This window comes from Tigriopus californicus, chromosome 4, assembly GCF_007210705.1.
Source record: "Tigriopus californicus strain San Diego chromosome 4, Tcal_SD_v2.1, whole genome shotgun sequence".
NCBI classification, from domain to species: Eukaryota; Metazoa; Arthropoda; class Copepoda; order Harpacticoida; family Harpacticidae; genus Tigriopus; species Tigriopus californicus.
The window spans coordinates 7,048,344-7,073,051 of NC_081443.1; the positions used below are offsets into that span (position 1 = coordinate 7,048,344).

The 24,708-nt window shown below is 41.5% G+C and overlaps 4 protein-coding genes across 6 annotated transcripts; 1 reads left to right on the forward strand and 3 right to left on the reverse strand.

Annotated features, from left to right (window-relative positions):
- The first annotated feature begins 5,411 nt into the window (after positions 1-5,411).
- Positions 5,412-7,958, forward strand: LOC131879039 (ubiquitin-conjugating enzyme E2 Q2-like). Its single transcript, XM_059225229.1, has 7 exons — positions 5,412-5,958; positions 6,310-6,595; positions 6,664-6,851; positions 6,929-7,210; positions 7,273-7,476; positions 7,551-7,617; positions 7,846-7,958. Exons 1-7 carry the CDS (start codon positions 5,797-5,799, stop codon positions 7,875-7,877), a joined length of 1,221 nt encoding a protein of 406 aa, XP_059081212.1. The 5' UTR covers positions 5,412-5,796; the 3' UTR covers positions 7,878-7,958.
- A 521-nt stretch (positions 7,959-8,479) lies between these two features.
- LOC131879041 (epidermal retinol dehydrogenase 2-like) lies at positions 8,480-10,215 on the reverse strand. Its single transcript, XM_059225234.1, has 7 exons — positions 10,092-10,215; positions 9,927-10,023; positions 9,612-9,839; positions 9,373-9,545; positions 9,133-9,304; positions 8,970-9,064; positions 8,480-8,735 (listed from the first exon to the last, which is right to left on the reverse strand). The coding sequence occupies exons 2-7, from the start codon at positions 10,004-10,006 to the stop codon at positions 8,527-8,529; spliced, it is 957 nt and encodes a 318-aa protein (XP_059081217.1). The 5' UTR covers positions 10,007-10,023; positions 10,092-10,215; the 3' UTR covers positions 8,480-8,526.
- An 855-nt stretch (positions 10,216-11,070) lies between these two features.
- On the reverse strand, positions 11,071-13,891 carry LOC131879040 (peptidyl-alpha-hydroxyglycine alpha-amidating lyase 2-like). 3 transcript variants are annotated; one of them, XM_059225231.1, is made up of 8 exons: positions 13,734-13,891; positions 13,265-13,452; positions 13,016-13,176; positions 12,748-12,940; positions 12,116-12,308; positions 11,837-12,037; positions 11,647-11,750; positions 11,071-11,537 (listed from the first exon to the last, which is right to left on the reverse strand). In XM_059225231.1, exons 2-8 carry the CDS (start codon positions 13,448-13,450, stop codon positions 11,412-11,414), a joined length of 1,164 nt encoding a protein of 387 aa, XP_059081214.1. In that variant the 5' UTR covers positions 13,451-13,452; positions 13,734-13,891; the 3' UTR covers positions 11,071-11,411. The 3 variants fall into 3 exon arrangements, with proteins under 3 accessions (XP_059081214.1, XP_059081215.1, XP_059081216.1); XM_059225232.1 differs by having other exon boundaries at positions 13,671-13,818; XM_059225233.1 differs by having other exon boundaries at positions 13,781-13,797.
- Positions 13,892-18,726: 4,835 nt separating this feature from the next.
- Positions 18,727-24,593, reverse strand: LOC131879328 (uncharacterized). Its single transcript, XM_059225616.1, has 3 exons — positions 23,982-24,593; positions 20,189-22,261; positions 18,727-20,072 (listed from the first exon to the last, which is right to left on the reverse strand). The coding sequence occupies exons 2-3, from the start codon at positions 22,158-22,160 to the stop codon at positions 19,651-19,653; spliced, it is 2,394 nt and encodes a 797-aa protein (XP_059081599.1). The 5' UTR covers positions 22,161-22,261; positions 23,982-24,593; the 3' UTR covers positions 18,727-19,650.
- Positions 24,594-24,708: the final 115 nt, after the last annotated feature.

The following is a 24,708-nucleotide window of genomic DNA, read 5'->3' on the forward strand; positions in this document are numbered from 1 at the left end:
TAACTGCGCATTCCGATGAATATGTGTCAATGATCGATCCCCTAACATATCGACTCCATTGTCTCATTGTGTTCTCCATTGAGAACACTTGCTTCGTTTCAAGGATAAAAGCGTTCCATGTTTTTGGAAAAGAAAATGGGGGAAGTTTTTGTTGCCAAGAAGTTTGTGTTATAGGCTGATCGAAGTATACGGTTCCTGCCCTCATTATTTTGCACGGAAACTGAGAAACAAGCAAAGGAAGCTTGCCCTTAAGTTTGGCGAGTAGGTGCCCAATTTGTTTGAATCTTACGAGATCCTTGATTTTCAATATACACAGATCTTTAAAAATATTGCTGGTGTGGGCTGATCTTCGTGCATTAGTTATCCATCTTACTGCCTTCTTTTGCAAAGGAACAAGTCTCTTGACAGCGCAACTTTGGCCAAAAAACTCCAGTCCGTATTCCAAGCGGCTTTTAATCAGGGAGTCATAAAGTACTTTGCGCAAATTTCGTGGTACATTGCTTTTCGCCATAAAGAACGTGTACAGGGTTCTCCTTACGCTAGCCCCAACAAAATTTACATGCTCTTTCCAATTAAGTCGCTCGTCAATTCGCATACCCAAAAAATTTACAAACGGTTCCGAAAACTGCGATCCCGCTTGTTGAATTTCAAGTCCATCAACTACTAATTTAAAGGTCTGGACCGGATTCCTAGGGCCAAATAAAACTACTTTTGTCTTACTATACATTGTAATTTTTGTCAAGTTATAGATCTAGACCATCTAGACCTCCATAACAAATCAATGTTACGGAATTTATACAAAAATATTCCCAAAAATGGCGGAGGGCCATGTTGAACATTGCTTTTTTTCTAAATGGACTATTTGTAAACATTAGATAACTACTTCTTGTAAGCCTGTCACCAGAAATGATTTGATTAGATCTGTACTGAAAATGTATATCTTGTCCACAACTTGTGCTTGTTGAGCCCATTTGTTGGCTAAATTTGTAATAAAACTGCATGAAAGTTTATATCAAAGGACATTTCCTGTTCCAGGGGGGAAAAAAAGGAAAGAATTATTACTGTAATTTGAGTGCGTTTTGTTTCGTTAGTCCAACCGTAATAACCAGCAACAGATATGAAGTGTTTCCAATCAAAAGTAAACTTTAAGATAGAGAGATACTTTTCTAAAGCTTTTACTTCGAAGGCAGTGCATTGATGTTGGTCAAAATAAAAATCTAAATGCCACTCAAGTGGTTAAGCTTTCATACTGGGGAAGGTCTAAATGCCACGTCCTGGTTAACAGTTATGAGAAACTGGCCCCTGATAGGCTACATCTTTTATCATTCTTTTAATAGGTCGCCATTTGAGAGTGAAAGATTAAACATAACTCCGGAGATTGATGTATCTTATGTTGGACCACCCAAGGTATTTTGAAATGTATGAAAGGGATGAGGGTTCTATCCATGTTTCAGGAATCAGGACAAACCGTGTGACAGAATGCTGGCTCCTGTAGGCCCAAAAGTGATTACTCACACATGCATTTCCTTAATCCATGAGCCATGGTTTCTGTAAGGGTACGCTATAACATATAATCTAAGGATCTTTACGTTCTATACCCCATTTACCCTAACCTTCGAGTGGCATTTGGGGTCACCCTGGTCGGTCTTTGCCGTTCCAGCCAACCAGCCTACCTTAACTTTTGCAGTCATCATCCGTTCATTCGATCTAAAGCCTTATGAAGAGTAGTGACACTCCTCAATATGTAATCCAATGACATTCTAGGGTTAAAGGGGCCTTGATTCAGCAACAGTTGTCTGGTGCGATCAAACCTTTTTTCAGGAGATCAATTGCCGAATCTTGCAAACAATAAAATTTGTATGTGAACCAAAAAAACAAATCGAAATATTATGCAAAACGCATTTCAAAATCTTGTAACAAGAGAGATTGAAAACCACAAAGTAGTCAAAGCAAAGGTTGTCTAAGGTTAAAAGTATGTGTTTGTGTTTGCTGATAAGTAAAAATTTTAAAAGAAAAATATCAAATGAATTATTCCAATCATTTTGATAGGACGCAATTGTTTAAGGTTGAGGAAACCCTTAGTGACACATAATGTCAAGTTGACAAAGCTTTTCAAACCTGTGGTTAGATATATGGCACATTTAAGTCCAGAGATAGTATCATGATGCTAACTCGGCACAAGTCAATTGTCCAGCCACATCCTGAATAAGCCTTACCCATTTGGGCTCTGATTAGTTCAGCCAGTTTACAAAAGGTTGAGCAGGTCCAAAGATGTTTTAAGAGGAAAATCAAAGGTATGAGGAAGCTTTTGTATTAGGAGAACATAAAGAAGTTGGGACTGAATAGTATGCAGAGAAGGTATGAAAGCTACCTGACACTGTACAATTTCAAAAGCATTCATAAACTTTATCGCTATCCAGGTTTTAGGGCCAATTCAGTGACTGTAGCTCACAAGAATCCGGGCTACAAAGAACAATCAAGTCCAACTTGCTTCTTTCTTGGCCTCCTTCATTGTTCAATTCAATATTTGCTACCCTCAAACATTCTTAGGGAGTATGTAGGTGTTGATTCAATAGCATTCTTAAAGTCAGACTTTGACAATTTTTTGATCAAAACACCTGATCAAGCTTACATTCAAGGGCTAGCCAGATCCACCAACTCTAATTCTTTGGTGGATCAAATATAATATGAAAGTAAAATCAAGTAAGATTAATACCTTTTTCCGTCTTGAGCTGTTGGGGATTCCATTCCCAATAGTGGTAAGGAAGTTTGCAAAACATTTGAAAAAAAAACAAAAAAAAAAATCAAGGGCAAATGACTTGGAAAGGTAACGAAATGCCTAGGCAAATATTTATAAAGCTCAAAAGGTTCGAGTTGAATTCCAAAATCTTGTGGTGACAATTATGTTTTGCTCACTTCAGGTGACCCCATTCCACATTTTTTATTGACATTAGAACCTAAAAAAATCTCAAAAGAAATTGCCTCAAATATGGCAATTTCTCTGTTTTACAATTATAAAAGTAGGTACTATATTATTTTAGAAAATAATTACCAGAATGTTAAAAAGGAAATGTTCATCACATATTTCGGCTCTCTAAATAAATAATGATAGCTTGTCTTCAAATATCACATTTACATTGAATAGTTTTTTAATGCTATAGATCAGAGGCCTTAGTAGTCCAATGATAAGGACTCTCTCAGCTTTGCAAACCAGATGTAATACAGTCATGGGCCCCTCTCTTCTACAACATTTTGCAGAATTCACTTCCAGAATGGAGGGAAAGAACTTCAGAGAATTATTGTGCTTTTCATTGAACTTGACAATTCCTCCCTATCAGGAGTGCCCACCAAAACCAAAGCAATGTTTTTTCAAACACCCAAAAATATCTTCTTGCAGAGAGACAAGTATGTTTGATTATGACAAAAAGGTATTTAAAGCAATCTAATGTAAATATTGAAAACCTTGAAATCATCCATGGTTGTTATCAAAAAAAATATCTCAGTTTTATCTTATTTTGAGGCTTTTCAAAATCTTGGTTGCATTTATAGCCATCTTCCGAGTTTGCTTCCTCCTCTTGTAAGTAAAAGAACCATTTCAAGGATAAAAACGTCAAAAAAGTACAACAAGGGGGACTTTTTTCCCTCAAAAACAACAATTAAGGTAACTTGACCAACAATTGGCGAAAATGGCAAAACCCTAGGATAGAGGTGTTATCTTCTTTTCCCTGGTCTACTCATGACATATTCTAGATCAGGCCAAAAAGAAACTAATTATGAGATCGTTGCCAAGAAAATTATTTGGAAATAACACCTTGGGTGCTCTTGTCATTTATGTTCAAAGTGACCAGACCTGGGACGTAAAGCAAACAGTTTTATTTTAGATCATTTGTCTATTAGGTGTGGATTGATTCCCTGTTTGTTACAGAAAAACCTTCAAACTTTATAGTTTTTCTATAAACACATGTCAAGCACTAGGAACTTTTGAAAATGATCCAAATTGTTGTTAGTCATATGAAATTTTAGGAAAAGGTAGTTAATAACTTATTGTGTTTTCTTGAATATCTCTTTTACACCAATTTATCTAAAGTGGCATGCACTAATTTCTCCTTTATCTATATTTACTCTTTGGCCGCAATTGAATAAATTTTTTGCATTGAACTGCTGGGATTCCAATCCCAGTAGCAGTAAGGAAGGCCGGAAAAAAATGTTAGCAACAATTCCAGACAATTGTAGAATGTCAAAAAATGTCTTGAAATTGTCAGTGACACCCTCTTATACTCTTTATGAGGCCAGAAGGATCCCATTGTTAAATTTTCCCGGGTTAGCCATATGATCTCCGTAGTTTTTGTCAATGATGCTACTGGCAAACTTCAAATACAAAGCGCAAGATACAGAGACCTTGCTTAATATTATTATATAAGTCTTTGAGGAATGCAGATGCCAAATTATACCGAGAGGTTTTGGCCTACCCTACTGGCTTTAATTTGTAGTGTTCTCAAAGACATCATGAGTCTACCTAGAGCTCTAATCCGATCTATCTATCCATCCATCCATCCATCCATCCATCCATGTATCTATGGGTTGAGCGTGTCGCGGGCCAGTCTTCGCCTGTCGTATCGGTTCGCTGTGGCCGGTACCGACGCAGGGAAACTCATAATGAAATGAAAGCGTTGCCACTGGATCGGTTTGGATACCAATACTTATGATATAACTGGTATGCCTGGCTATGGACGAATTTGAGTTCAACGGTAAAATGCATATAGCCAAATGTGACGGTGAGCGAATTAAGGAGGTCATGTATCTCATCACTCAGTTGGTTGATCTATCTTTCAGGGGAAGAGCTGGGGTTGTCACTTTTGACACAGTACATTCTAGCTTTTATCCCATGCGTTTCTGGTCGTTTATGAATCCAATCTGTCCTTAACGATAATAAATCGTCTTCACGAACCTCATCATTCGTCATTTGATTTTGAGCTCATCATTCTCACAAGGGTATAACAAGAGCACAAATGATATCGAATGGGCTAGCACATGAGTGCTTTTGTTATTTGAACCCTATTCATCGTTAAAATATGAGTCGAATAAAACCTAGCTATGATCTATCGAAAGGAGATGGAGATTCAGTCCTACATTCAGCTATAGGTCAAAACTAAGTCCCAACATTTCAAAAAAAATTGCTCAGTTTAAATAGTTTAGATAAAGACAACGGAGCCACTTTTCACTGAGTCGTATACTGCAGTTCGTAAGTTTACTCAAAATTGATGTGTCAGTAAATGCTTCCAAGCATTTGGTGTACGACCGTAAAATCAAGTCTCTAACCATCAGATTTGGCCTGTTTTTCATTCTTGGTTTTGGCCTCGCTGTCTTTCTGTGAGAAGTTTTGTGAGTGTGAGTGCGTGTGTGTGTGTATGTAAGTGTGTCAGTAAGTAAGTGAGTGTGTGTGTCGGCTGCCTTCCTGGTCCATCCTCCCGATCTGCTCCAAATCCTGACCATCCTTCAGATCCTCTACGCCAGATCACCACGGCTCATCACCGCCAACGCCAGCTCCGTTGCTTCCCACTCCGCCCGCTCCGTCTCTGGAACCCGCGGGCCACCGTTTTACCGCTTACTCGCGCCCGCCCTGCCTCGCATTCTCCGTCCGAACACGGCCGTCTTAGCCCGTGAATGCCGCCCATTGGAGCGCTTGGCCCAGTGCGCGCAGGATTGAGACTGGCCCACTGACTTCCGGTGACCAGGCCAGCCGACGACGTGGGGGTTGAGCGGTGTGGGGTGGGCCCTTCCCGATCCGATCACAGGATGGCGTGTTTGGGCGTGTTGAAGCAAGAGATCCAGGCGGTGAGCGCGGGCTTTCCGTCGGATCACGGCCGGTTTGCCATCACCAGCGCCACGGTGGACGAGCTCACGTGTCGCTTCATCGATCATCAGGGCAAAAAGCACGTGATTCACGCCAATATCACCGTAAGTCTCCGGGGGGACCAGCGTGTTTATTGCATATCAAGTGGCAAATGGTGTTTGCCACCCATTACCTGGCGGTCCTACTTTGCCAGACTTCGTTCTATCTGTATTCTTATTATCGTTAAACTTTGTACCTAAACCAATTATCCCATGGCCGCCAATTTGAAAAAGTGGGGCGTAAACCTATTGGGAGCGAATAACGTGTCAGCAAATGATGGATCGATAGAATCGATAGCCGGCCGAATCTAGCGCCATTTGAAATCCTGCAAGCCCGATAGTTATCTTATCAGCTAAGGCTGGCGGTAAACCCAGGAAAGTCTACAATCATCTAATATTTCTGGGTTCGGATTGCAGGAGACGTATCCGAGTACGCCGCCCGTGTGGTTTTCCGAGAGCGAGGACAGTCAGGTGACAGTGGCGCTCACGGGCCTCTCGGAGACCTCGGGTTTAGACAATCACCTTCTGCATCAAGTCAGACGACTGATTCGCCAGTTGTGCGCGGCTTTTTCTGTACCCGAACCGCCCGAACTCAAACGCTTGGACGAGGGCTACTACAATCCCGCTCCACCCGCTGGTGCGGCGGCGGACGGGGGCGGGCCTCACTCTCATCACGCCAAACATCACCATCACGCGCACTTAGGTAAGTGGACCGCCCAGCAGATTGCCGAACCCATGAGGCTGTCCTGACTCTTGTTCTCTTTGAATTAGGCGCCGGCTCCTCGTCGGCCTCCCACCATGCGGCCAAAGATGCCATGGCTTCGAGTGACGATGACCTCATGGAAGACGAAGAGGAAGACTCCGAAGACGAGGACGAGATCGCCTTGGACATGGAGGACGTCGAGAACGTGTCCAAAAAGGCCCGACAAGAAGAAGAAATTCATTCAGAGCACGTGCAAGTAAGCGGACGACCACTGAGAGGCATTGGCTGCCAAGATAAAAGCTAACTCTTCAAGTTTGTGCCTATTCGTTTCAGGTTCTAGAACGGTTAAAAGCAAAACAAAGGGGTGATTACTTGAAAGGGACCGTATCCGGCTCCGTGCAAGCCACCGATCGACTGATGAAGGAGTTGCGTGACATCTACAAGTCGCCCAGCTTCAAATCCGGCTCCTATCAAGTTGAATTGGTCAATGACTCCCTCTACGAATGGAATGTCAAGATCATGCGCGTCGATCCCGATTCACCGCTCGCCGATGATTTGCGAAAGTTAAAGGAAAAAGAGGGCAAAGACCATATTCTTCTTTCGTTTATGTTCAAGGTAAGCACTCATTTGATCCACTCGGGGTTGTGTCCGCTTATTTAAGTCGCTTCCTCTTATAGGACACATTCCCTTTTGACCCGCCCTTTGTTCGCATGGTCCACCCCGTCCTTCATGGTGGTTACGTCTTGGACGGTGGGGCCCTCTGCATGGAATTGATGACCCCCCAAGGTTGGTCATCCGCATACACGGTGGAAGCTGTCATAATGCAGCTCTCGGCCACTTTGGTCAAAGGCAAAGCCAGAATTAAATTCGATGCACCTAGGGTAAGATTATCTCCTTTCTGTTTACCTCACGTGAGTCAAAGAATATCCGCTAAGTTTTTTTGGTCCGATTTTAGGGGACTTACAGTTTAGCTCGAGCCCAACAATCTTTCCGATCTTTGGTTCACATTCATGAGAAGAATGGTGAGTATTACGAGATAGAAAATGATATAATGATATCGAAAGAAATTGTCATCTGCTATATTATTTGATATACAGATTGAGTTCATTGATCTCAAATTTAAAAATCCATGTGATTGAACCGACTGTACTTGATCCTAGTTCAATGTCCCTATTATCCGCAAAAAACAAACGAAGACTTGGTCCATCAACTGGAACAAGGATGATAATATACTTCCTTGACTTTTTCAGGATGGTTCACTCCCCCTCAGGCAGATGGCTGATTTTTATTTGTGCTTGATGACTCCCAATTCCGCATATTTGGTTATTTAATAAAGGGACTCGGTCTCAATTTTCCTCTGAAACTTCACGCCGTGTTCGTCTTGTCCCATGTGCACCCTTGCATTTGGCCAGCACTCAAGTCCCGTGTAAGACGTGTTAGACAATTGTGTGCGTGCCCGTCATCTCAGGACCACACGGAGTGTCAAAGCATCACCTCTTGCTACGCTCATTTCACCTTGTACAACTGCTGCTACTCCTTCGATCTAAACAGTTTGACAAGCTTCCCTATCCAATCAAAGTGATGTGTCTTGAACATTGATTTTTTACCGAGCACTGCTCTTCCCTATAAAATGTGATCCTTGTAAGAGAGAACAACAAACCAACTCCTATTTTTTACACCACGGCCAAATTTTCCCAAGGCGGTCGCTTGATCACGTGTACAGACATTGATGTATAGCTTATGGTTGAATTTGAGATTATATGTTAATCATTGGCATCTGTTGTCATGGCGACGGATATCAATGACCAACTGAAGCCGTCGACCCCCTGTGCCTAACATTTGCGACGAATGACAGGCTCGGAGAAAGAACGACACCAACTCAAGGAAGCTAAAAGCGCTCTTTGTTATAATATGATTTCTTGAAAACATGCTTAGTAAGTACCATCATGGTTATCGTAGTGAATTTCAACCCCCGTGTCCACAAAGTCGGTAATTAGCAATTGAACACGAAGAGGCAGGATTCGAATGAAGTTTTGAATGTAGTAGTAGATCCCAGGCAGGAAGAGCACCGTTTCCCCGCGACGCATGCTCACTATAATGGTTCGAGCAGCATCCTCGGCCTTGACAATATTGATGAGACCTAAAAAGAGCGAGGTAAAAGCTTAAACAGAAGAGTCTCTCTCCCAAGAGCATGCAGCAACACATGCACAAGATTTGGACGCATTCGTCTTCAATTTAACAACGATGTGTTGAAACTCTTAGACGAGTTCAAGGGCAAATACCAACATTGTGAAGAACGTCATTTTCTTGAAAAGTTCAGAACAAAGAAAAGCAAGATTTCAGAATATCATGAATGATTGTATAGACCACCTACCAGGGAACCTGATAAGCGCCCCTTTCACCCTTCCGGTATCCACAATAAATGGAGCCACGGTCATGAGATGAAGATTATGATTGGGACGCTCTTGTCTGAAAAGGGAACAGGGAAAACTCGTGATCCCTTGGAGTTTTAATCATCCATCTCTGTAAGATTGCACCTCAATTCCAAGTAGAGCGATTCCATGTAACCACGAACTGCAAATTTACTGGCACAAAAAGGGATCATGTTTGGGAACCCGCCGTAGCCTCCCAAAGCTGCCACAGACACAATCGATCCGCGATCCATTTGGACCATGCGAGGTAAGAACGCTCGAACCATCCATAACTGACCTGTCAAGCAAATTAAGCATAAAAGCAGCATTCAGTTCGAAATTCTTCACACTTCAACCCCCACAAACCTAACAGGTTGACAGCCACTGTCTTTTCAATCTGACTAGGGGTGTATTGTCCCAATGGGCGGATGATTTGAATGCCCGCATTATTGATCAGTATGGTCACATCGCCCACATCGTTCTTGACTTCACGAGCCAACTCTTCAACTTGCTCGCGACTGGAGATGTCACATTTGTATCTGAAAACCGGGCGATAATAATGATGATGGTCAGATCAAGTAGACTTGAATGGCCCAACTTCTTACCCGAAGGCCGGAAACCCGTGGCGTTTGATCATGTCTACCGTTTCATTATTGTGTTCCTCGTTCACGTCCACGGCCACGACAATGACCCCCAGTTTACTGAGTTGGAGACTAAGATGTCGACCGATACCATTGCCAGCCCCAGTAATAAGAGCGATTTCACCATGAATGTTCCTCTGAGGTCGATTGACGAACAATCGATAGAACGACCTCAAGAATGCCAGACTCGCACTTTTTACCCATGGAAAAGAAGAAATGTTGATCTTAATAGTAAAAAAAATAGATTATATCACTAAGAATGTGTTGCACTTGACACACTTGATGAAAAATAGAATGATATCGACGAAGATGACCATGCGCCGATAGAAGACCACGAAGGCAGAAACCAATGGATCCATGGTTGTCAAACTGCACCCTGGATTAGAGCTAGCCGATAAATAGTTGACAACTCACGGAATGGCTCTCTCTAAGCACTCATATTACAATAATTCGGGAGAAGCTGTTTGGCGAGTGACCACTACATGCACAGTTGCAAGCACACAATCTTGACACTTTGAACTTTGACCAGCTAATCCGACCTAGATTTTCGATCGAGCCCTAATGAAGAGCTACAGGATAAGGGTCATCGCGGGAACAAGGACCAATATCTGGCAACCTCAGTTTTGATCAGGAGAGTAATCAAGACTCTTCATTATTTTTTTTCGATCTCTAACCTAAGATATCTTGTTGCAGTTATTTGCTGTAATTTATTTAGTTGTTGAGGGACCGTCTAGCACTTGTAATTCAACTCATTCCTAGTCAGCATTGGCCTTCTTACCACAATCGCAAATTTAGTTTTTTTGTTCCTCTATTTGCCTTTGTTTTTATGCAAAGTTTGGGGAAATCGATAGCTATTATCAGTAGTCTTGTGAACATTTTTCCCTTGACATGTTCTTTTAAAACCGCCGAAGCATTCAAACAAAAAACGGTTAGTCATAATTAGAAAGTTGACCGACGTTTGAAATATTTGAACAAAATTAAGGGGCAATTGTAGTCTTCATGATTTATGGTATTGAGGATTGCATCGATGATTCCGTTCGATGAAATGCTGCAAATGGATAGTGCATTGAAGTTTTTTCGTGGTTTTTTGTGTATATAATAAAAACCACCCAAAATAAATCGTCAAAACCTGTTAAATCCAAGCTTTAAAAATGCTAATTTGAAAAAATCCTAGGCCCGGTTTTTTTGGCACTCATATTGAGCTTTTAGAGCTTTTTACCGCATATTCAATGACGGTAAATAAAATCATTTTAATTGCAAATGCAATTTCAATCAGTAGAATACTTGCACTTGCAAACTAATGGAAGCTTTTTTTATTCACTATAACAAGTTGCAAAAATGAGTTCGAAGTTACTCTTCTTCAATTACATCGAATAAGCGATAGGTAAAGTCATCGTTATCAAATGAAGAGTTTAACACATGATCAGAATTTCAATTGTTTATTCTTATATAATATGGTCCAAAAATAACTGAATACTCTCTGGCTTATGAGCCAAAATAAGAAGATAATTTCAACCCTTTTTGGAACTACTATTTTTCTTAAAATCACATTCCACTTTTTAGGAGGGAGATTTGATTTGGAGGATTTACAGCTATAGATATGTATTAGGGACGCTGAGGAGTGAATAAATCATTTAGCAAATAACTAGATAAATAAATAAATAAGTATAGGTATTGTTGAGGGAGTATTTTTGAAGGTTAAAATATTTCCGTGGTGATCAAGTCCTTCGTCTTTGATCTTTGTTTTCTATAGGGTTCTTGCAACTAGAAATCCTCAATTGAGCGTACCACCTCAAATTTGTGCAAAACTCCCCGTTGAAGACCACTATCAGCCACGTAAACCGTGTCTCCGGTCAATGAGATAGCCAAATCATGAGGAAAAGTCAGTCCCTGTAACAAAAAGGATAAACTCAAAGACAAATTTGAATAAGTCACCAAAGCAGAAACAACATTTTAATGAATGAACACTCATATCATAACATGACGAGCAAAATTTTACCTCATTCAAGCCCCATTGATCCAATATAGACTGGTCTTCTGAGGCGGTGTCGATGGTTATGCCACGAACCGATGGTTTTCCGCTCACTGCGAGCAAAGCCGTACCTAGAGCAAATAATAGTACGTACAGTGGGTTACTTCAATCATGTTTCGAACCTTTTTCCTCCCATTTATAATAACACATTCATTACCTTTTGATGCAATACCATAGATTCGGCCAACTCCAGTATAAGAAACAATTTTCTTTCCCGTGTTATCGTCAGTGTTTGTGTGCTTGGGGCGATCCAAACCGGCTTTGAAACAATCGATCTGTTGGCCTTCGCGATCCGACAAGCAAAGGACATCGTCATCTTCAAAGAGTGCCAAGCTATGGACCACATTCCAATTTCCATCTGCGAGTAAATAAACATGGGATTGATTGCTTGTGACCATTGGCCATAAAACCTCATGATCGTGTGACTTTTACTTACTAATGATTTTCAAGAGGGTTCCATCTTGGTTGTACTTCAAAACTCGGGAGTTGCAATAACCGTCAGCCACGAAAAAGATGCCGGCTTTGGAGGAGGCTGCCACGGATGTGGGTTGGCAAAAGTGTGAGTTGTCATTACCAGGGATAAAAGCTTTGCCTAAAACAAGGTCTGGCTTGGAAGCTCCGGCTGTAAACTAACAGTAAAAACAAGCACTGAAATACAAGAATCCGAGATTCCCCAAATGTAAGCCCATTATTTGCTAAAACATCATAGAGTTAAACCGGGCAAGTTCCTTAACTAGGGTTGCTTTCAATTAGTTTGTGAATGAAAAAAAAATTAAACAATATTAATTATTTCCATATCAGGCCGATGACTGTTTGTTTTTATTAAATCATATCACCGGCTGCCTACAAGTAAATATGATTTATCTCTGCACAAACCTAAATCAAAACAATAAATTGTCCAAAATTTGCAATGCATTGACTCGCCCCCACTGAAAATATCTCTTTCATTTTGCAATCAAATCCATCTGATGAATATAAAAGGCAAGCAAAAAATGAATACCAAGATGGATCGTGTTGTGTGAAAAACTTCATGATCTCATTGAAATATTGCTTCTCATTCTAACTTACCCGCAGCACTTGATGGAGTCCAGCATCTGTGATGTAAGTGTTCCCATCGTCATCAGTTGTGACTCCATGGGGCATGGCGAAGAGATTGGCTCCCCAAGAGTTAAGAACCACTCCAGTATCCGGATCCAAAGTTAAAACGGTGTCATTTGGGATCAAAGATCGTTTCTTCAGCTCAAAGCTCTTATCAAAGGATCTATAACAGCGATGTTTTAGTTTCAGAACATCCATCATGGTCTCTTAAGCAATGCTTGATATTTTTTATACGAACGTTTCATCCCACACCACGTTTCCTCTGTGTAAAATGATTGGCTGGTCTTGAGAATCGACGTCAACACTGACCAATTGTCCAATGTCCAGCTTCTCGCCCCAATTGTGAACCTTCACTGGATGAGGAACGTCGGACACTTCATTTTGATCCGAAGATCCATACTGGCAAGGTAAAGACAGATCGGTGAGCAAAAAGTTTGACCTTTAACTTCAGTCATTCCCTAAGATGAAGAAAATGAATGGTACTTACTTGTTGAGTGAGATCTTGTTGGGCAGCAATGGGAACATTGCCCTTGTCTTGTGAGAGGCCTTGATGTGTGATGATTTCGTCTCCAAGTTGATCGACAATGTCTTGGATATCCAACATAGAAAGTCCTCTCTGATGAGATGATGGCACCAAGGCCAAAACCAGACCCAAAAGAAGCACAGGCCACATACCTGAAACAATATTTTTCATGCTCTTGAGTAACACTTGATCTTTATCCCCAACACAAAATGCGCTTGTCAACTGATTATTTTCAAGACAAATGCTAGATCTCAAGTTCCATATGTTCTCTGTGACAAGTCAAAATGTCTTGAACACAGAGTGTTCCTTGCGCACATTTTTTTCCCACAAAAGGATGACATTTGCTACTCAAGAGTATTGCTCAGCTTACCTCCCACGAAGTTGCGCTTAGATTATATGTGAATGATATTATATTATCTTAAAACACACTCACCAAAGGACTAGTCTCTTTTGGCTACTCAAACAGACAGCTCGGCTTACTTTCTTAAAAAGCGTGGGAGTTGGTTGGTGTTCCGTGGTTTTCTGGCTCGTTCCCTCTCTGTGCCTGGGGACGATCTAACTACAGAACTACAGTGTGTGTTGGTGGTTGGACCACCTTCCCGGCACGCATTGTGAGATATCCAACGCATTACCTAGTCCTCTCCATGTGAGCCTCCAGAGTGCAGAGCTAAGTTATCTGGACTGCTTTCTCACTTTGTTGCATGAATGCGTGAAGCACAATTGTTCTAGAGAATACCAGATGGAACAAAAGTGTGCCTGGACCTAAATCACGGAAAGCTGCTTTGAATGAATATGTTCGGTCTCATCAAGCAGAAAACTAATTATTGAGTACATCAGGCATATTCAGTTCTATTCGATGCTTATCAAAGAATGTGTTTTGTACGGCGGGCTTTCTATTTCTTTCTGAACTACTTACTGTAGTCTTTTCTATTAGGAGGAGCCAAGTCGACTGGATATTCTATATATGCTTTAAGTATGCATTACGAGATTGAGCCACTTGTTGAGGTACCATTCATTCATTAAGACGAAAAACACTCTATATCATCAATAACAGATCTACGTGCCCCGTTTACCTTTATCTTATCAATGGTACAAATTGATTTTTGGAATGTAAGCAAAGAAAAAGCTATTCAACACCACGTAACAGAAAAGGCCAATCTTGTTAATGAGACAGCAGGAAACGTAATGCGGGCAATGCGGTACGCAATGAAGACAATAACATCTTGTTGATACCTTCTGTTCAATGTTTGATACTGCTTTCAATGGTTTGACAGGTTCACTATATCGAGGAGAAGATACGCATGCATGAAATATATCATACTGGGTAGTGCATGTGAACGTTTCCTTTTTGATTCAAAGGTACTACTCATGAGCTCATATTGATATAAAATATGATATCATGTAGGGGTGATTTTTATTATAGCAACCCCGTTAAAGGGCTGACATGTTTATGCTGTTAACAGTGGGAAGGATATTTCAGTACTACGGTTTCAAGGCAAAATATTCCATGTGGCTCAAGAATCCTGCTTTGCTTGCAGTTTCGTGAGAAAGTACAGTACGTAAGCTGGTCTCGGGTGAAGGTAAGATATTTGTTTTATAATACTAACATTGAATCCATGACAATCATTTCTTATGTTGTCAAATGAATCACGTTTTTAAGCCTTTAACTCGAAGTTAGCGTTAGGAAGTCACCTTGCATAAAAACCGACTCACTGAAGTAGAGAGTGGATTTCTCTATTGAGGAATCTCCATATATTAGCACATGAACAATTGGATTATGGCGGGGGATGTTGGGGTCGAAAGCTAACATTTCCAGTAAACGCATTGGATTCGTCTTTAAATAAGCAGACCTGGAAGAATATACCTGGCAGATACGACCTCTTTGTGCGTTTCAATTTTCAGCTCAATCAATTGACTGAGTCAAAAGTTATGCCCTCTACATATATAACTCTACACAAAATGAATAGGCAAAAGGGCCAATGCATTGATTTACGCCTGGTTATGTACTCCTCTTTGAGAGGGCATCATTTTTTTCCTGTTATTCAGTCGAGTTTAAAATTGAAAGATTGAAGAGACTTGAGGTTAGTCTCATGTGGAGGAAAATGCAATTCATTTACCCATTTCCGAAGTATTTATTATTGAACTTAGCTTCTTAGTCCAAAGCACTGGATTGCACATGTCACCATCTGACCCCAGCACTACCTGGTTGATCTGCCTTAACGAAAGTATTGACTCAAAGCAAAAGAGCAGCGGTTAGTATATGGATGAATGGCTTAAAACAACACCAAATCAAATCAGATTTTTTTTTTAGCACAGTTGTCGAATGAGCAGGACTTTTCAGAAAAAAGCTTTTTTTCCTGCAAACTTCATGCAAAAAGTGCTAGATTGACGTTTCCAGCGCAAGATATGGAAGCTTTATTTACTGTCATTGCTTTGGGTCCTCTGACCAAATAAAGGCTGAATTGGCATCGCTGGCAAAAAGAGACTACAATGACTAACATAATGTCGTCACTTTGTAATCCAGCGCTTCGCTCAAGCAATTTGCGGTGGTTCGTGGCTAACATGGTTTTGGCATGTAAAACAAGTTGATGAATCCTGGATATTTGGTGCAATTCAAGATTGCTCCTGTAAGGGCCTGGCTTAACGACACTGATAAAAAATCACTGCAAAATGAAAAAGACCATGAAAAAGCGCGCACATATCTTGCCTTTGAGCACTGTATTCTCTATTGAAGGAACAAAACAGGCCTTATTTATTAATTAAAGTGTACTGGGCAGCCAATGCACAAAGGGGTAAAGTGCGTTATTTTACGAAAGAAACCCTTTATAGGGGCTTTGAACCAATAGTGCTTGCGCCATTGTGAAATTCTGAATGATTTAATTTTTTGACAGAAAGTAGCAAAGTATCAATGTTTAAACAATAAATCATTTATGTTGAGCTAACAAGTAAGCGTAGTAATAGGTTTCTTACGCTGCACAAGATATGTTTTACTTTCTGCACTTCAGAAGGCGCTTTGTGAGTTAGCCTCTACCAAATATAAGGCCGATTGGGCCAATTTTTCTTTATTGAATTAAAAAAAGTTTGAGTTGTTTTTGGCTAATTCCATCAAAGTTTTATGTATAATTAGTGACCCAGGTCACATAATGTCCAGAAAATAAATTGCTTTCATGGCATGCTACGAGTAGTTTATTTTGCAATCTACCATGCCTCTTCCCCTTTTCGTTTGGGTTGTCAGACGTTGCAAATAAGTGACCCTATAGCTTGGTACCGCCATCGTACGCGTTTAGTGCTTTCACTTGCTGCCAACAAAACTGAGTGTCAATAATACAAAAACGCCATCATCCGTTGTCCTCAGAAAACACCATAATTCTTTTTTTTTTTAGACTGTGACTATGCATGAAATTTCTAATGTTTTCCAATTACTTTTCCACTCCCTCATAATCAACTTTCCGCTTGATGGCACTGAAGATTGTGAATAAGTCTGCAAAAACCGAACTAACAATAAGCTTGATCATTGCAAGTTATGTTTCTCTGGAGTAATCAACACTGGAGACGCAATCATTTTTTTGCTTCAGGTCAATGTTTTTTGCATTTTTGTCAATAGTTCTTACATAACGAGAGGGTTTTGGATAGGGTCCACCCTCGACATTTCAACAAGTATGAAAAGAGTCTCGCGGGCCGCGGATATTTTGAAAACTTCTGCTAGGCCTTTGCCGTGTCACTCATTATAGCCAACCCCCATTTCATAACTCTCAGATGATTGCACACCTGACGTTCTCTCTGTGTACGATTTTCTTTCATCTGATAACAACTTAGAATCTGGGCTATAATTATTTCAATTCCAACAATACACAACACCTGTGGATCCTGAACCACTCATCGAAAATTCTCATCAACATGACATGTATTCTCTGTTATTTCAGTCAACTGCGGGGAACAATCAATCGAGTGAAGAGCCTCAAGCATGTTTGGGTTCAACTTCAAGAGGCATTGAAAGAACAATGACGTCAAAACGTCAGGCCAACGTTGGGACAATTGAAAGTAAATGAGATTATTTGCTTGTAATGCGATAGCTTGCCCAAGGCACTGATGGTTTAGGATCTAATAATAACTTGGATAACTTTCTTCTTAGTTACTTGCCTTCCCATTCCAAGCATATTCGTAAATCTGGGCTTCATCTCGTTTGATTTTAGCAATTGATTGATTTCTTCGATTTTGATTTACTGTACTGTACAATACAGACCCTCTGCAGGAATATTTGTAGTTTAATAGTGAATTTTTCTACACCACCAACACAACCATTTTTGAAATTGAGTGAATATACAATCTATGATCAAAAAACAATACTGAACACCTCAGCACCAACAAAGCATGAAAAAATATATTGAACGTCTTAGTTTGGATTGGTCAAATCCAGTCTAATGCCGTGGGATTCGGGGTTCGAATGGTGGCAAAACTTCGCAACAATTTATATGGAAATGCAACATTCGATATTATGTCAAGTTAAGTTTTCATTGGCAATTGATAATGATTGAGGGTATTAATTATGATACTGATCGTTAATGGTTAGAAAGCTAGAACTATTATTTGTAACAAACCTTTTTTAAATACCCATAGCGGAAGGACTATGGAAGAAGATAAGAATTTCTATTTTGAATTATAAACCATGTTGTTCTGCGCGCTTGTGTATATAACAAAAGCCCTTGGATCAATAGCAATGGTGGAGGTAAACAAATGACAATGTTCAATAATTACTAGGGCTGGCCAATAGTTGCGGATAAAAGGCCTTTACTAAACCAAACTTCAAGGGAAAATCAGCGCAACATTATAAAGATTTACAAAAAAGTGGCCATTTCAGACAGTTTTGACATCAAATTTAGACTTTTGATTGAACTGGAAAGGTCTCCTCATGCTAGACCTTTATTTGCAACACTTTGTCGAGGAATTGCAAAACAATTAACAAGGAGAAACAAAAACTAGAAAATGCAAAATAAAAAAAAAATGTTGAAAAAATGGTCTTTTTTTAATGATGAATTGAATCATTTATCTTGCTTTTGAATAACTACATAAATCTACCGCGGGATATTTCTTTTCGCTTAAGCACAAGTATTTTGAATGACGTTTAAGACTTACAAGGTTGTACTTGATGATCATCGCAAAAAGGAGCACTTAAAGGTATCAAATTTCTTCAGCCATTTTATTATTCTCATTTGCCAAAATTTAAATTTTGCAGCTTTTTGTCTTCTCATGCCATTTAACCATTTAGTCCTGTCACATTTGTCAGTTCTCTAGGAGCATTCACTTAAACCGGTCAACCTACGATCCTAAAACCACCTTTTACGCATAAAAATGGTCAGTGATGTATGCAAATAAACCAGATGTTAATTGATTCAATGTCCTTATTGATAGCGTAGACTAATATGCTCTAATTGAAACGATTGTTTTTGATGAATGGGGAAAATTGTTTAATAGCGAGGATGGTATGTCAAAATTTGTACACAAGTTGTCAGCAAATAATTTGAGACCTTAACAATTGAGCTTCAAAAATGGATAACTTGGTATATATGGAATACGAGTGACAAGTTTGTTGTCCTATATGTCTAATGATGATGATGATGATGATATGTGTGGAGTATATCATGTTCGTAGTTCACTCCCAAAGGGAAGTAAGGTTATTCTTGTTGATGGAGGGGATATTGCAGTTGAGATTCATGCTTCAAGTAGTGGAGGCACTTTTAAAGGGTCAAGAAGACAGGGTTAAATGGAATCAAATTCTAAATTGATCGACGATTGTTGATTGACAATTGGTGGTGGAAAGATATGCAACGTTATCCGGGGGAGAGGGTTTAGGCTTCTCTTGGGCTTGGGCTTCTGATCAATCCTCAGATCAAAAAGACAACAAGATGAATAAAGTCGAAGGGTACTTTGCCGAGAAAATGCAGAACCATGATATGGGATGAGGATCGAAGATGAGTTACTAATTTGTGAAAAAGGTTGAAAGGTGCTTGCAGAAAGGCTTGCTCTTAGGAGTGTGTCCCAACATCCTAGACTAGACCACGGTCCATATTGCGCTTTCGAACAAATTTACATCGCCTTTGCTTTCGTCCCTATAGTTGTTCATATGTAATGATCAGGAAATCTTCGGGTGGGGTGATTGATTGAGAAAAATAGATGGAGCGGGGGAAAATGCTACTACTCTACGATTGTAGTCATGAAGGAAGTTAATCGAGTTTCGAGTTTCAAGCTAAGATGATAATGTTGATGATATGATGAGGATGAGTTCGGGCCTGTACAATCGGGTTAGACGAGATTTTTAAAGAAGCCCACTCAAGTTGTGGCTCTCCATGGGCTTAAACGCTGAGCGCCTGTTGAACAGAAGCACCGTGTCGAGTCAGTGGTTTTGATGGCAGAAGATCCTCGTCCAAGTTGATGCATACGCCATTGGCTTCAATATCTGGAATGGTTGGAAGCTTGTCGTCTGATTTCTCGGTCTGATCCTCCTCCACGTGCTCATCCACAGGAGCATCATTCTCGTTGACAGGATTGGCTGTGGCCTTGTCCTCGGCTAATCTGAGCATGGCCTCGTGTTTTGCCTTCCACTTGTCAATCCTGGACTGAGAACGACCTCCCAATCTTGAGTCCTCTCCCTCTTCATCACTTAGCCCACCGCCTCCATTTGCATTGGTGGTGGCTTTGACAGAAACGTTATGGGGAGGGTGGTCCGGAGAATCTCTCTCTTGGGTGCTCTGCTCGACAGAGTTTGTGTTTTCATCTGAAAAGTAATCAAGCATTCATTTACAACTCGGGTTATTAAGTAAGGCAAGCTGAAAGCAAGAGTTTCTCTTCCTCGCAGATCAACATAGGAACATTGGCAAATGGTGGCAGTACCTGAATTTGTGGAAATCCCGTTTCCTTGGCCATTAGCTTCTTGCTGCGATAGAATCTGGTTCTGTGAGGCTAACTCAGCAGCCGCAGTAGCGGCGAGTCTGGCCAAATCGACTCCACTGTAGATGGCATTGGGACTAGGGGATCGCCTGGGAGTTCGTTTGCTAAACGATCTCGAATGTTGCTCAGACATGGCCGAAACAGGGGCCTTTTTACCGACACCAATGTTGACGGTGCCTTGACTGGCACGCCGACGATGAGTATCCATTTGACATCGCCGATGGAGACACTTTTGACGTAATCGGTTTTGGCCGCCAAATTTGGTCTTGTCTTTGCAATATCGGCATCGCCCACAGTCATCGTTCTTCAAACAACCAGGACACTCTCCGCAAAACACTCGATTTCGAATCCCTTTCCCGCCGATGGAACCATTGCCAGAGACTTTGGAGAAACCACACGAAGAGGATTGTGCCTCAGAGGATGGGCTTGAATGTTGCATTTTGGGCTCTCTCTCCCCTGTGCCATCCTGAGAACCTCGAGATCGTTTGTTTAGACCACTCCCAGATCCGGCACCGTCCAGGTTCGAATGCTTGGGAGGTCTGCCCCTTCGTCGTTTACCATTGGGAGAAGGGTTGGTGGAGGATTCTACTTGATGCTCGGACTCTTCGGAGAGTTTTGTGGGATTTACATCAGGAAATGGAACGTTGATGACATTTGATGAGCTGCGGGCATTGTTGCTAAAAGCAAGATTTTTGTCCTCTTTTCCCACGCCGTTTAGGTGCCTTTGTGGTGACGATTTACGGGTATGTGAATATGGCATTTGTTGGTCAGGCAAGGTCTCCTCCTCGTTCTTAATGATGCTTTTGCTGTCCTGTGGTTCCTCGGTTTGTCTTTGCTTGACTTGCTCGACAGTTCCAACGAGTTCTTGCAAATGCGAGTAAATGGCGGTCAATTGACTCTCGAGGTTCAGCTCAATCTGCGGGCTATTCAGGCTATGAACCAGAAACAAAAGCCCATTGAGCTGAGCCACGATTTGTCCACAAAGCAACGGAATGTTGTTAGCAGACTTGTTCTCCGACCCTTGGGACGCCTGATTGCCCGGTCTTGGAACATTGGGATGAGGTGAAGTGGGTAGAACTGGTAAAGTGAGAGGCGATCCCGTGCCATTGAAGGCCGCGGCGGCCGCCGCTGCCGAATGACTATTGCAATTGGTTGTGGAAAAAATGGAAAGCGGAGATTTCAACACTGAAGCCGGGGGTTTGGCTTCATTTATAGGGGAATTCAGGGACAGGGCCTTCGCAGGTAAAGGTTTGGTTGGGAAGGATAGCTTGCATCCTGGTTGGGAAGAGGGACTGGTCGATGGCACGAGAGATGACAAAAGCTTACTTGCATCGGCTTGGGTGGCCTTTCCAGACACAATTTGTTGCATTTTACCCATCAGCAGGTTTTGGAGAAGATAATTAGAGCTCATGGAAGAAACCTGAGACCTTTCAAGGTCATTTAAGGAGGAGAGTCCTTGGAAGAGCGCAGGTGGCTCAAGATCTCCACTTGCTCTCTTGGTTAAATCTAACGTGCCATCATGAGATGACATGACCGGTTTGGTCTCGGCCATGGGTGGGTGTGCTACCGAGGTGATTATTGTGGTTGAATGCACTGATGTCGGAGGGTGACATCGGCCAACCACGCGATCCTCGGTCGAGACAAAACTTGAGCATTGAGATTTGGATTGATTGCTTTTAGACAGATCGATTGCTATATCGTCCCCACTTTGAGGCGAGGTCTCTTTGACAGAGGCATAATTGTCGACCCCCTTTTCTCGGGAAGCATGGAGATTCAAGAGTAAAGCGGCAATCTCTCGGTTCACGGCATTCTCGTCTTTGTGTTCATCACTCTCCGCCGATGGTAAGGCATTGACTACGGCGGTGGAACGAGCAGATCGACTGCTCTTATTGGAAGAAGCTTTCTTATTGCCCATGATGGTTTATTGTAATTGGTAGGAAGTCTGTTGTCCGATTATTGAGGATTTTCTCCAGATTACTCCAGCAATTAATTTCTCTGTCGAAGCATGTATTGGATCTGCAAGAAAAAGATGCGGAAACTGCCGAATTAAAAAAGGCCAATTACAATACATTGGAGTTGCAGCTCAGAGTTTCCCAACAGGCTCGTATTGTCAAATAACCTATGCCTGTTCATTGCTTGCACAATGAATGATCCACTATCAGAACATTAGAACCCCAGAACATCAAAGGCCATCCAGAGAGATTCAGAGACTCCGAGACGCAAAGCGAATCAAGCGAAAGACAGCCTTTTCTCGTGGTTGATCCTTAACTGCCGTGGGTCCATTTCCTAGTTCTCTCCCAGATACTGCCGTGGATGGACCATGTACAGTTGTACACCACGTACAACAGAGGGCAAAGTTGGGCACGCTTCTTCAGCGTTGGATAGTGCGTTTCGAGGCCTTGTCTAGGCCAAAAACAATTTGGACTTCCTTCGTGACAACTTCAACCTACAAAGAGGAGTCATCTCCGATCTAAAGATACAGCCCTACTAGGTTGGTCCTACTTATGGTCTTCATTAAAGCTCGAACAAGAATTCCAAGAATTGATTTGGATGATTAATATGTGTCTAAATGCTTGCAAACAGTATAGACGATATTGCAGGCCTAAGCTCAAAACTGCATTTTAGAAAGCTTGAAGATGCATTTATGAGGTTAAAGCGGGAATTAAAAAGCTCTTAGTACATTCACATACCCTAAAGTTTTATGAATGCTCAATTCCCATACATCACAGTGAAGTGCAAAACCATTTATCTTGGTTTGGAGGGAAAAATACTCAGTGTGTTTTACATTGGTCTTCAAAATCCGCATACTTCCCCTTGGATTTATCCTAGCTAAAAGGCGTTGATTGTCACTTCCATTATCGGCTTACTCAAGTTCTTCATGGACAATATTTTTGCCCACAATGTTCCTTTCCCAACTACAAAATTTCAAAGTCGTACTTTTCTTCTTCCCCATCCCTCTCTGCTATTCAACCAATTTCTTCTCGGTATTTCTAGGCATTTCAAACTAACAAGCTCTTGGTACAAGTTCCTTGACCAAATTATGAATTTTAATTGTCAAAGGTCAGGCCTGGTTTCCCAGACAGGCCTCCTCCCATTCAACATTGAGCGTTGTCAACTTGCTTGAAACTTTTGCCTCAACTCAAACCCTTCTTGCAATGCGTTTCAACATCATCAAGACTTTCGTGCCCATATCAATTGTTACTCGTTCAACTTGCATTGGCTTGAGATTTGAATGGGTTTATCGAACGAACGACCCAAGGAACGAACACAATTCTCAAGCATCATCGCATCGTTGGTTGTCGATGACCTGATGTGGGCGCACCCTGTACTTTACTCTCCTCCTCAACTTGTATTGTACAACATGATCATCCACCACCACATCCAAACGGCAGAGCACTACGTCTACTGCAACTGCTACTGCTACTACTGCAACTAGTACTCAAAGTGAGTGAGTGAGTGTGTGTGAGCGTGTGTGTGTGTGTCAGTGGGTCTGAGGGTCTGAGCCCCCGGTCTTCTTGGACGATCGTCCGTGCTGCTTGCATGGTAATTTCAGGTCGCCTTTCTATCATCGTAGCCAGCACGAACGAACGAAGGAACGAACGAACGAACGAACACAAGAACGAACGAACCGAGAGGATGAGTAGTATGAGGAGGAGAAGGAGAAGGAGGATGGTGATTCAGGAATCGGTGAAATGGTGGAATTTTGGTCATATTGACAGGGTGGGTCTCTTCTTACCTGGGTTTGCCTTGCAAATGTTTTGCTCTGATTCTCACATGGGTTGGTAAATGATCACAATAGTTGTCATTGATGTGGTTGATATGGTTTCTTTGAATTGGGATATGTTGTTTATTGACGTAGTGGTTGATGTTGCCACAGTTGATGATGTGGATGAAGATGATGGGTTATTTGTGAATGATATCATCACCACCACTCTTGCATTTTTTTCTAAGGACGACAATTGAGAACACAGAACACGACACTAACACGAAGGCGACTATGTGAAGCCTATTTTGTCAGACATCATCATCATGCTCACGGGTCGATCATAGTACCGAATTTTCAAGGCAAGAAGGGAGAGAGAATGAGAAGAACACAGCAACAAGAAGAGTGACTGAAAAGCAAGTCTCGCATTTTGATCATGTAGATACGTGAGTGAGTCTTGTAGTGGAAGCAGGAGGAGACGAGAGAACGACCCGCCGACCGTTCGTTCGTCCGACCCACCGAGAGACCGACCAACAGAAACAGACCCACTGAATGAACGAAGGAACGAAAGAACGACCGAACGAACAGCGAAGCAACGAGAGAGACCCACCAAAGGAACGAATGAAGGAACGAAAGAACGAAAGAACGAACGAACGAAAACGAACGAGCGAAGGAACGAACGACCCACCGACCGAAGAAGGACCGTACGAACGAACCGAACGAACACGAAGGAGCGAGGAAAGAAAGAAAGACAGAACGA

What these genes read in the sequence shown, in the direction of transcription:
- LOC131879039 (XM_059225229.1), top strand. Translation starts at nt 5,797, where the DNA reads ATGGCGTGTTTGGGCGTGTTGAAGCAAGAGATCCAGGCGGTGAGCGCG. An exon ending in TTCTTTCGTTTATGTTCAAG is followed by an intron (nt 7,211 to 7,272) that starts GTAAGCACTCAT and finishes TTCCTCTTATAG; the next exon opens with GACACATTCCCTTTTGACCC. An exon ending in TCACATTCATGAGAAGAATG is followed by an intron (nt 7,618 to 7,845) that starts GTGAGTATTACG and finishes TGACTTTTTCAG; the next exon opens with GATGGTTCACTCCCCCTCAG.
- LOC131879041 (XM_059225234.1), bottom strand. Translation starts at nt 10,006, where the DNA reads ATGGATCCATTGGTTTCTGCCTTCGTGGTCTTCTATCGGCGCATGGTC. An exon ending in ATCATTCTATTTTTCATCAA is followed by an intron (nt 9,840 to 9,926) that starts GTGTGTCAAGTG and finishes ATGGGTAAAAAG; the next exon opens with TGCGAGTCTGGCATTCTTGA. An exon ending in GGCGCTTATCAGGTTCCCTG is followed by an intron (nt 8,736 to 8,969) that starts GTAGGTGGTCTA and finishes CGCTCTTTTTAG; the next exon opens with GTCTCATCAATATTGTCAAG.
- LOC131879040 (XM_059225231.1), bottom strand. Translation starts at nt 13,450, where the DNA reads ATGTGGCCTGTGCTTCTTTTGGGTCTGGTTTTGGCCTTGGTGCCATCA. An exon ending in AACAAGATCTCACTCAACAA is followed by an intron (nt 13,177 to 13,264) that starts GTAAGTACCATT and finishes TTACCTTGCCAG; the next exon opens with TATGGATCTTCGGATCAAAA. An exon ending in AACGTGGTGTGGGATGAAAC is followed by an intron (nt 12,941 to 13,015) that starts GTTCGTATAAAA and finishes TCGCTGTTATAG; the next exon opens with ATCCTTTGATAAGAGCTTTG.
- LOC131879328 (XM_059225616.1), bottom strand. Translation starts at nt 22,160, where the DNA reads ATGGGCAATAAGAAAGCTTCTTCCAATAAGAGCAGTCGATCTGCTCGT. An exon ending in CGGGATTTCCACAAATTCAG is followed by an intron (nt 20,073 to 20,188) that starts GTACTGCCACCA and finishes ATTACTTTTCAG; the next exon opens with ATGAAAACACAAACTCTGTC.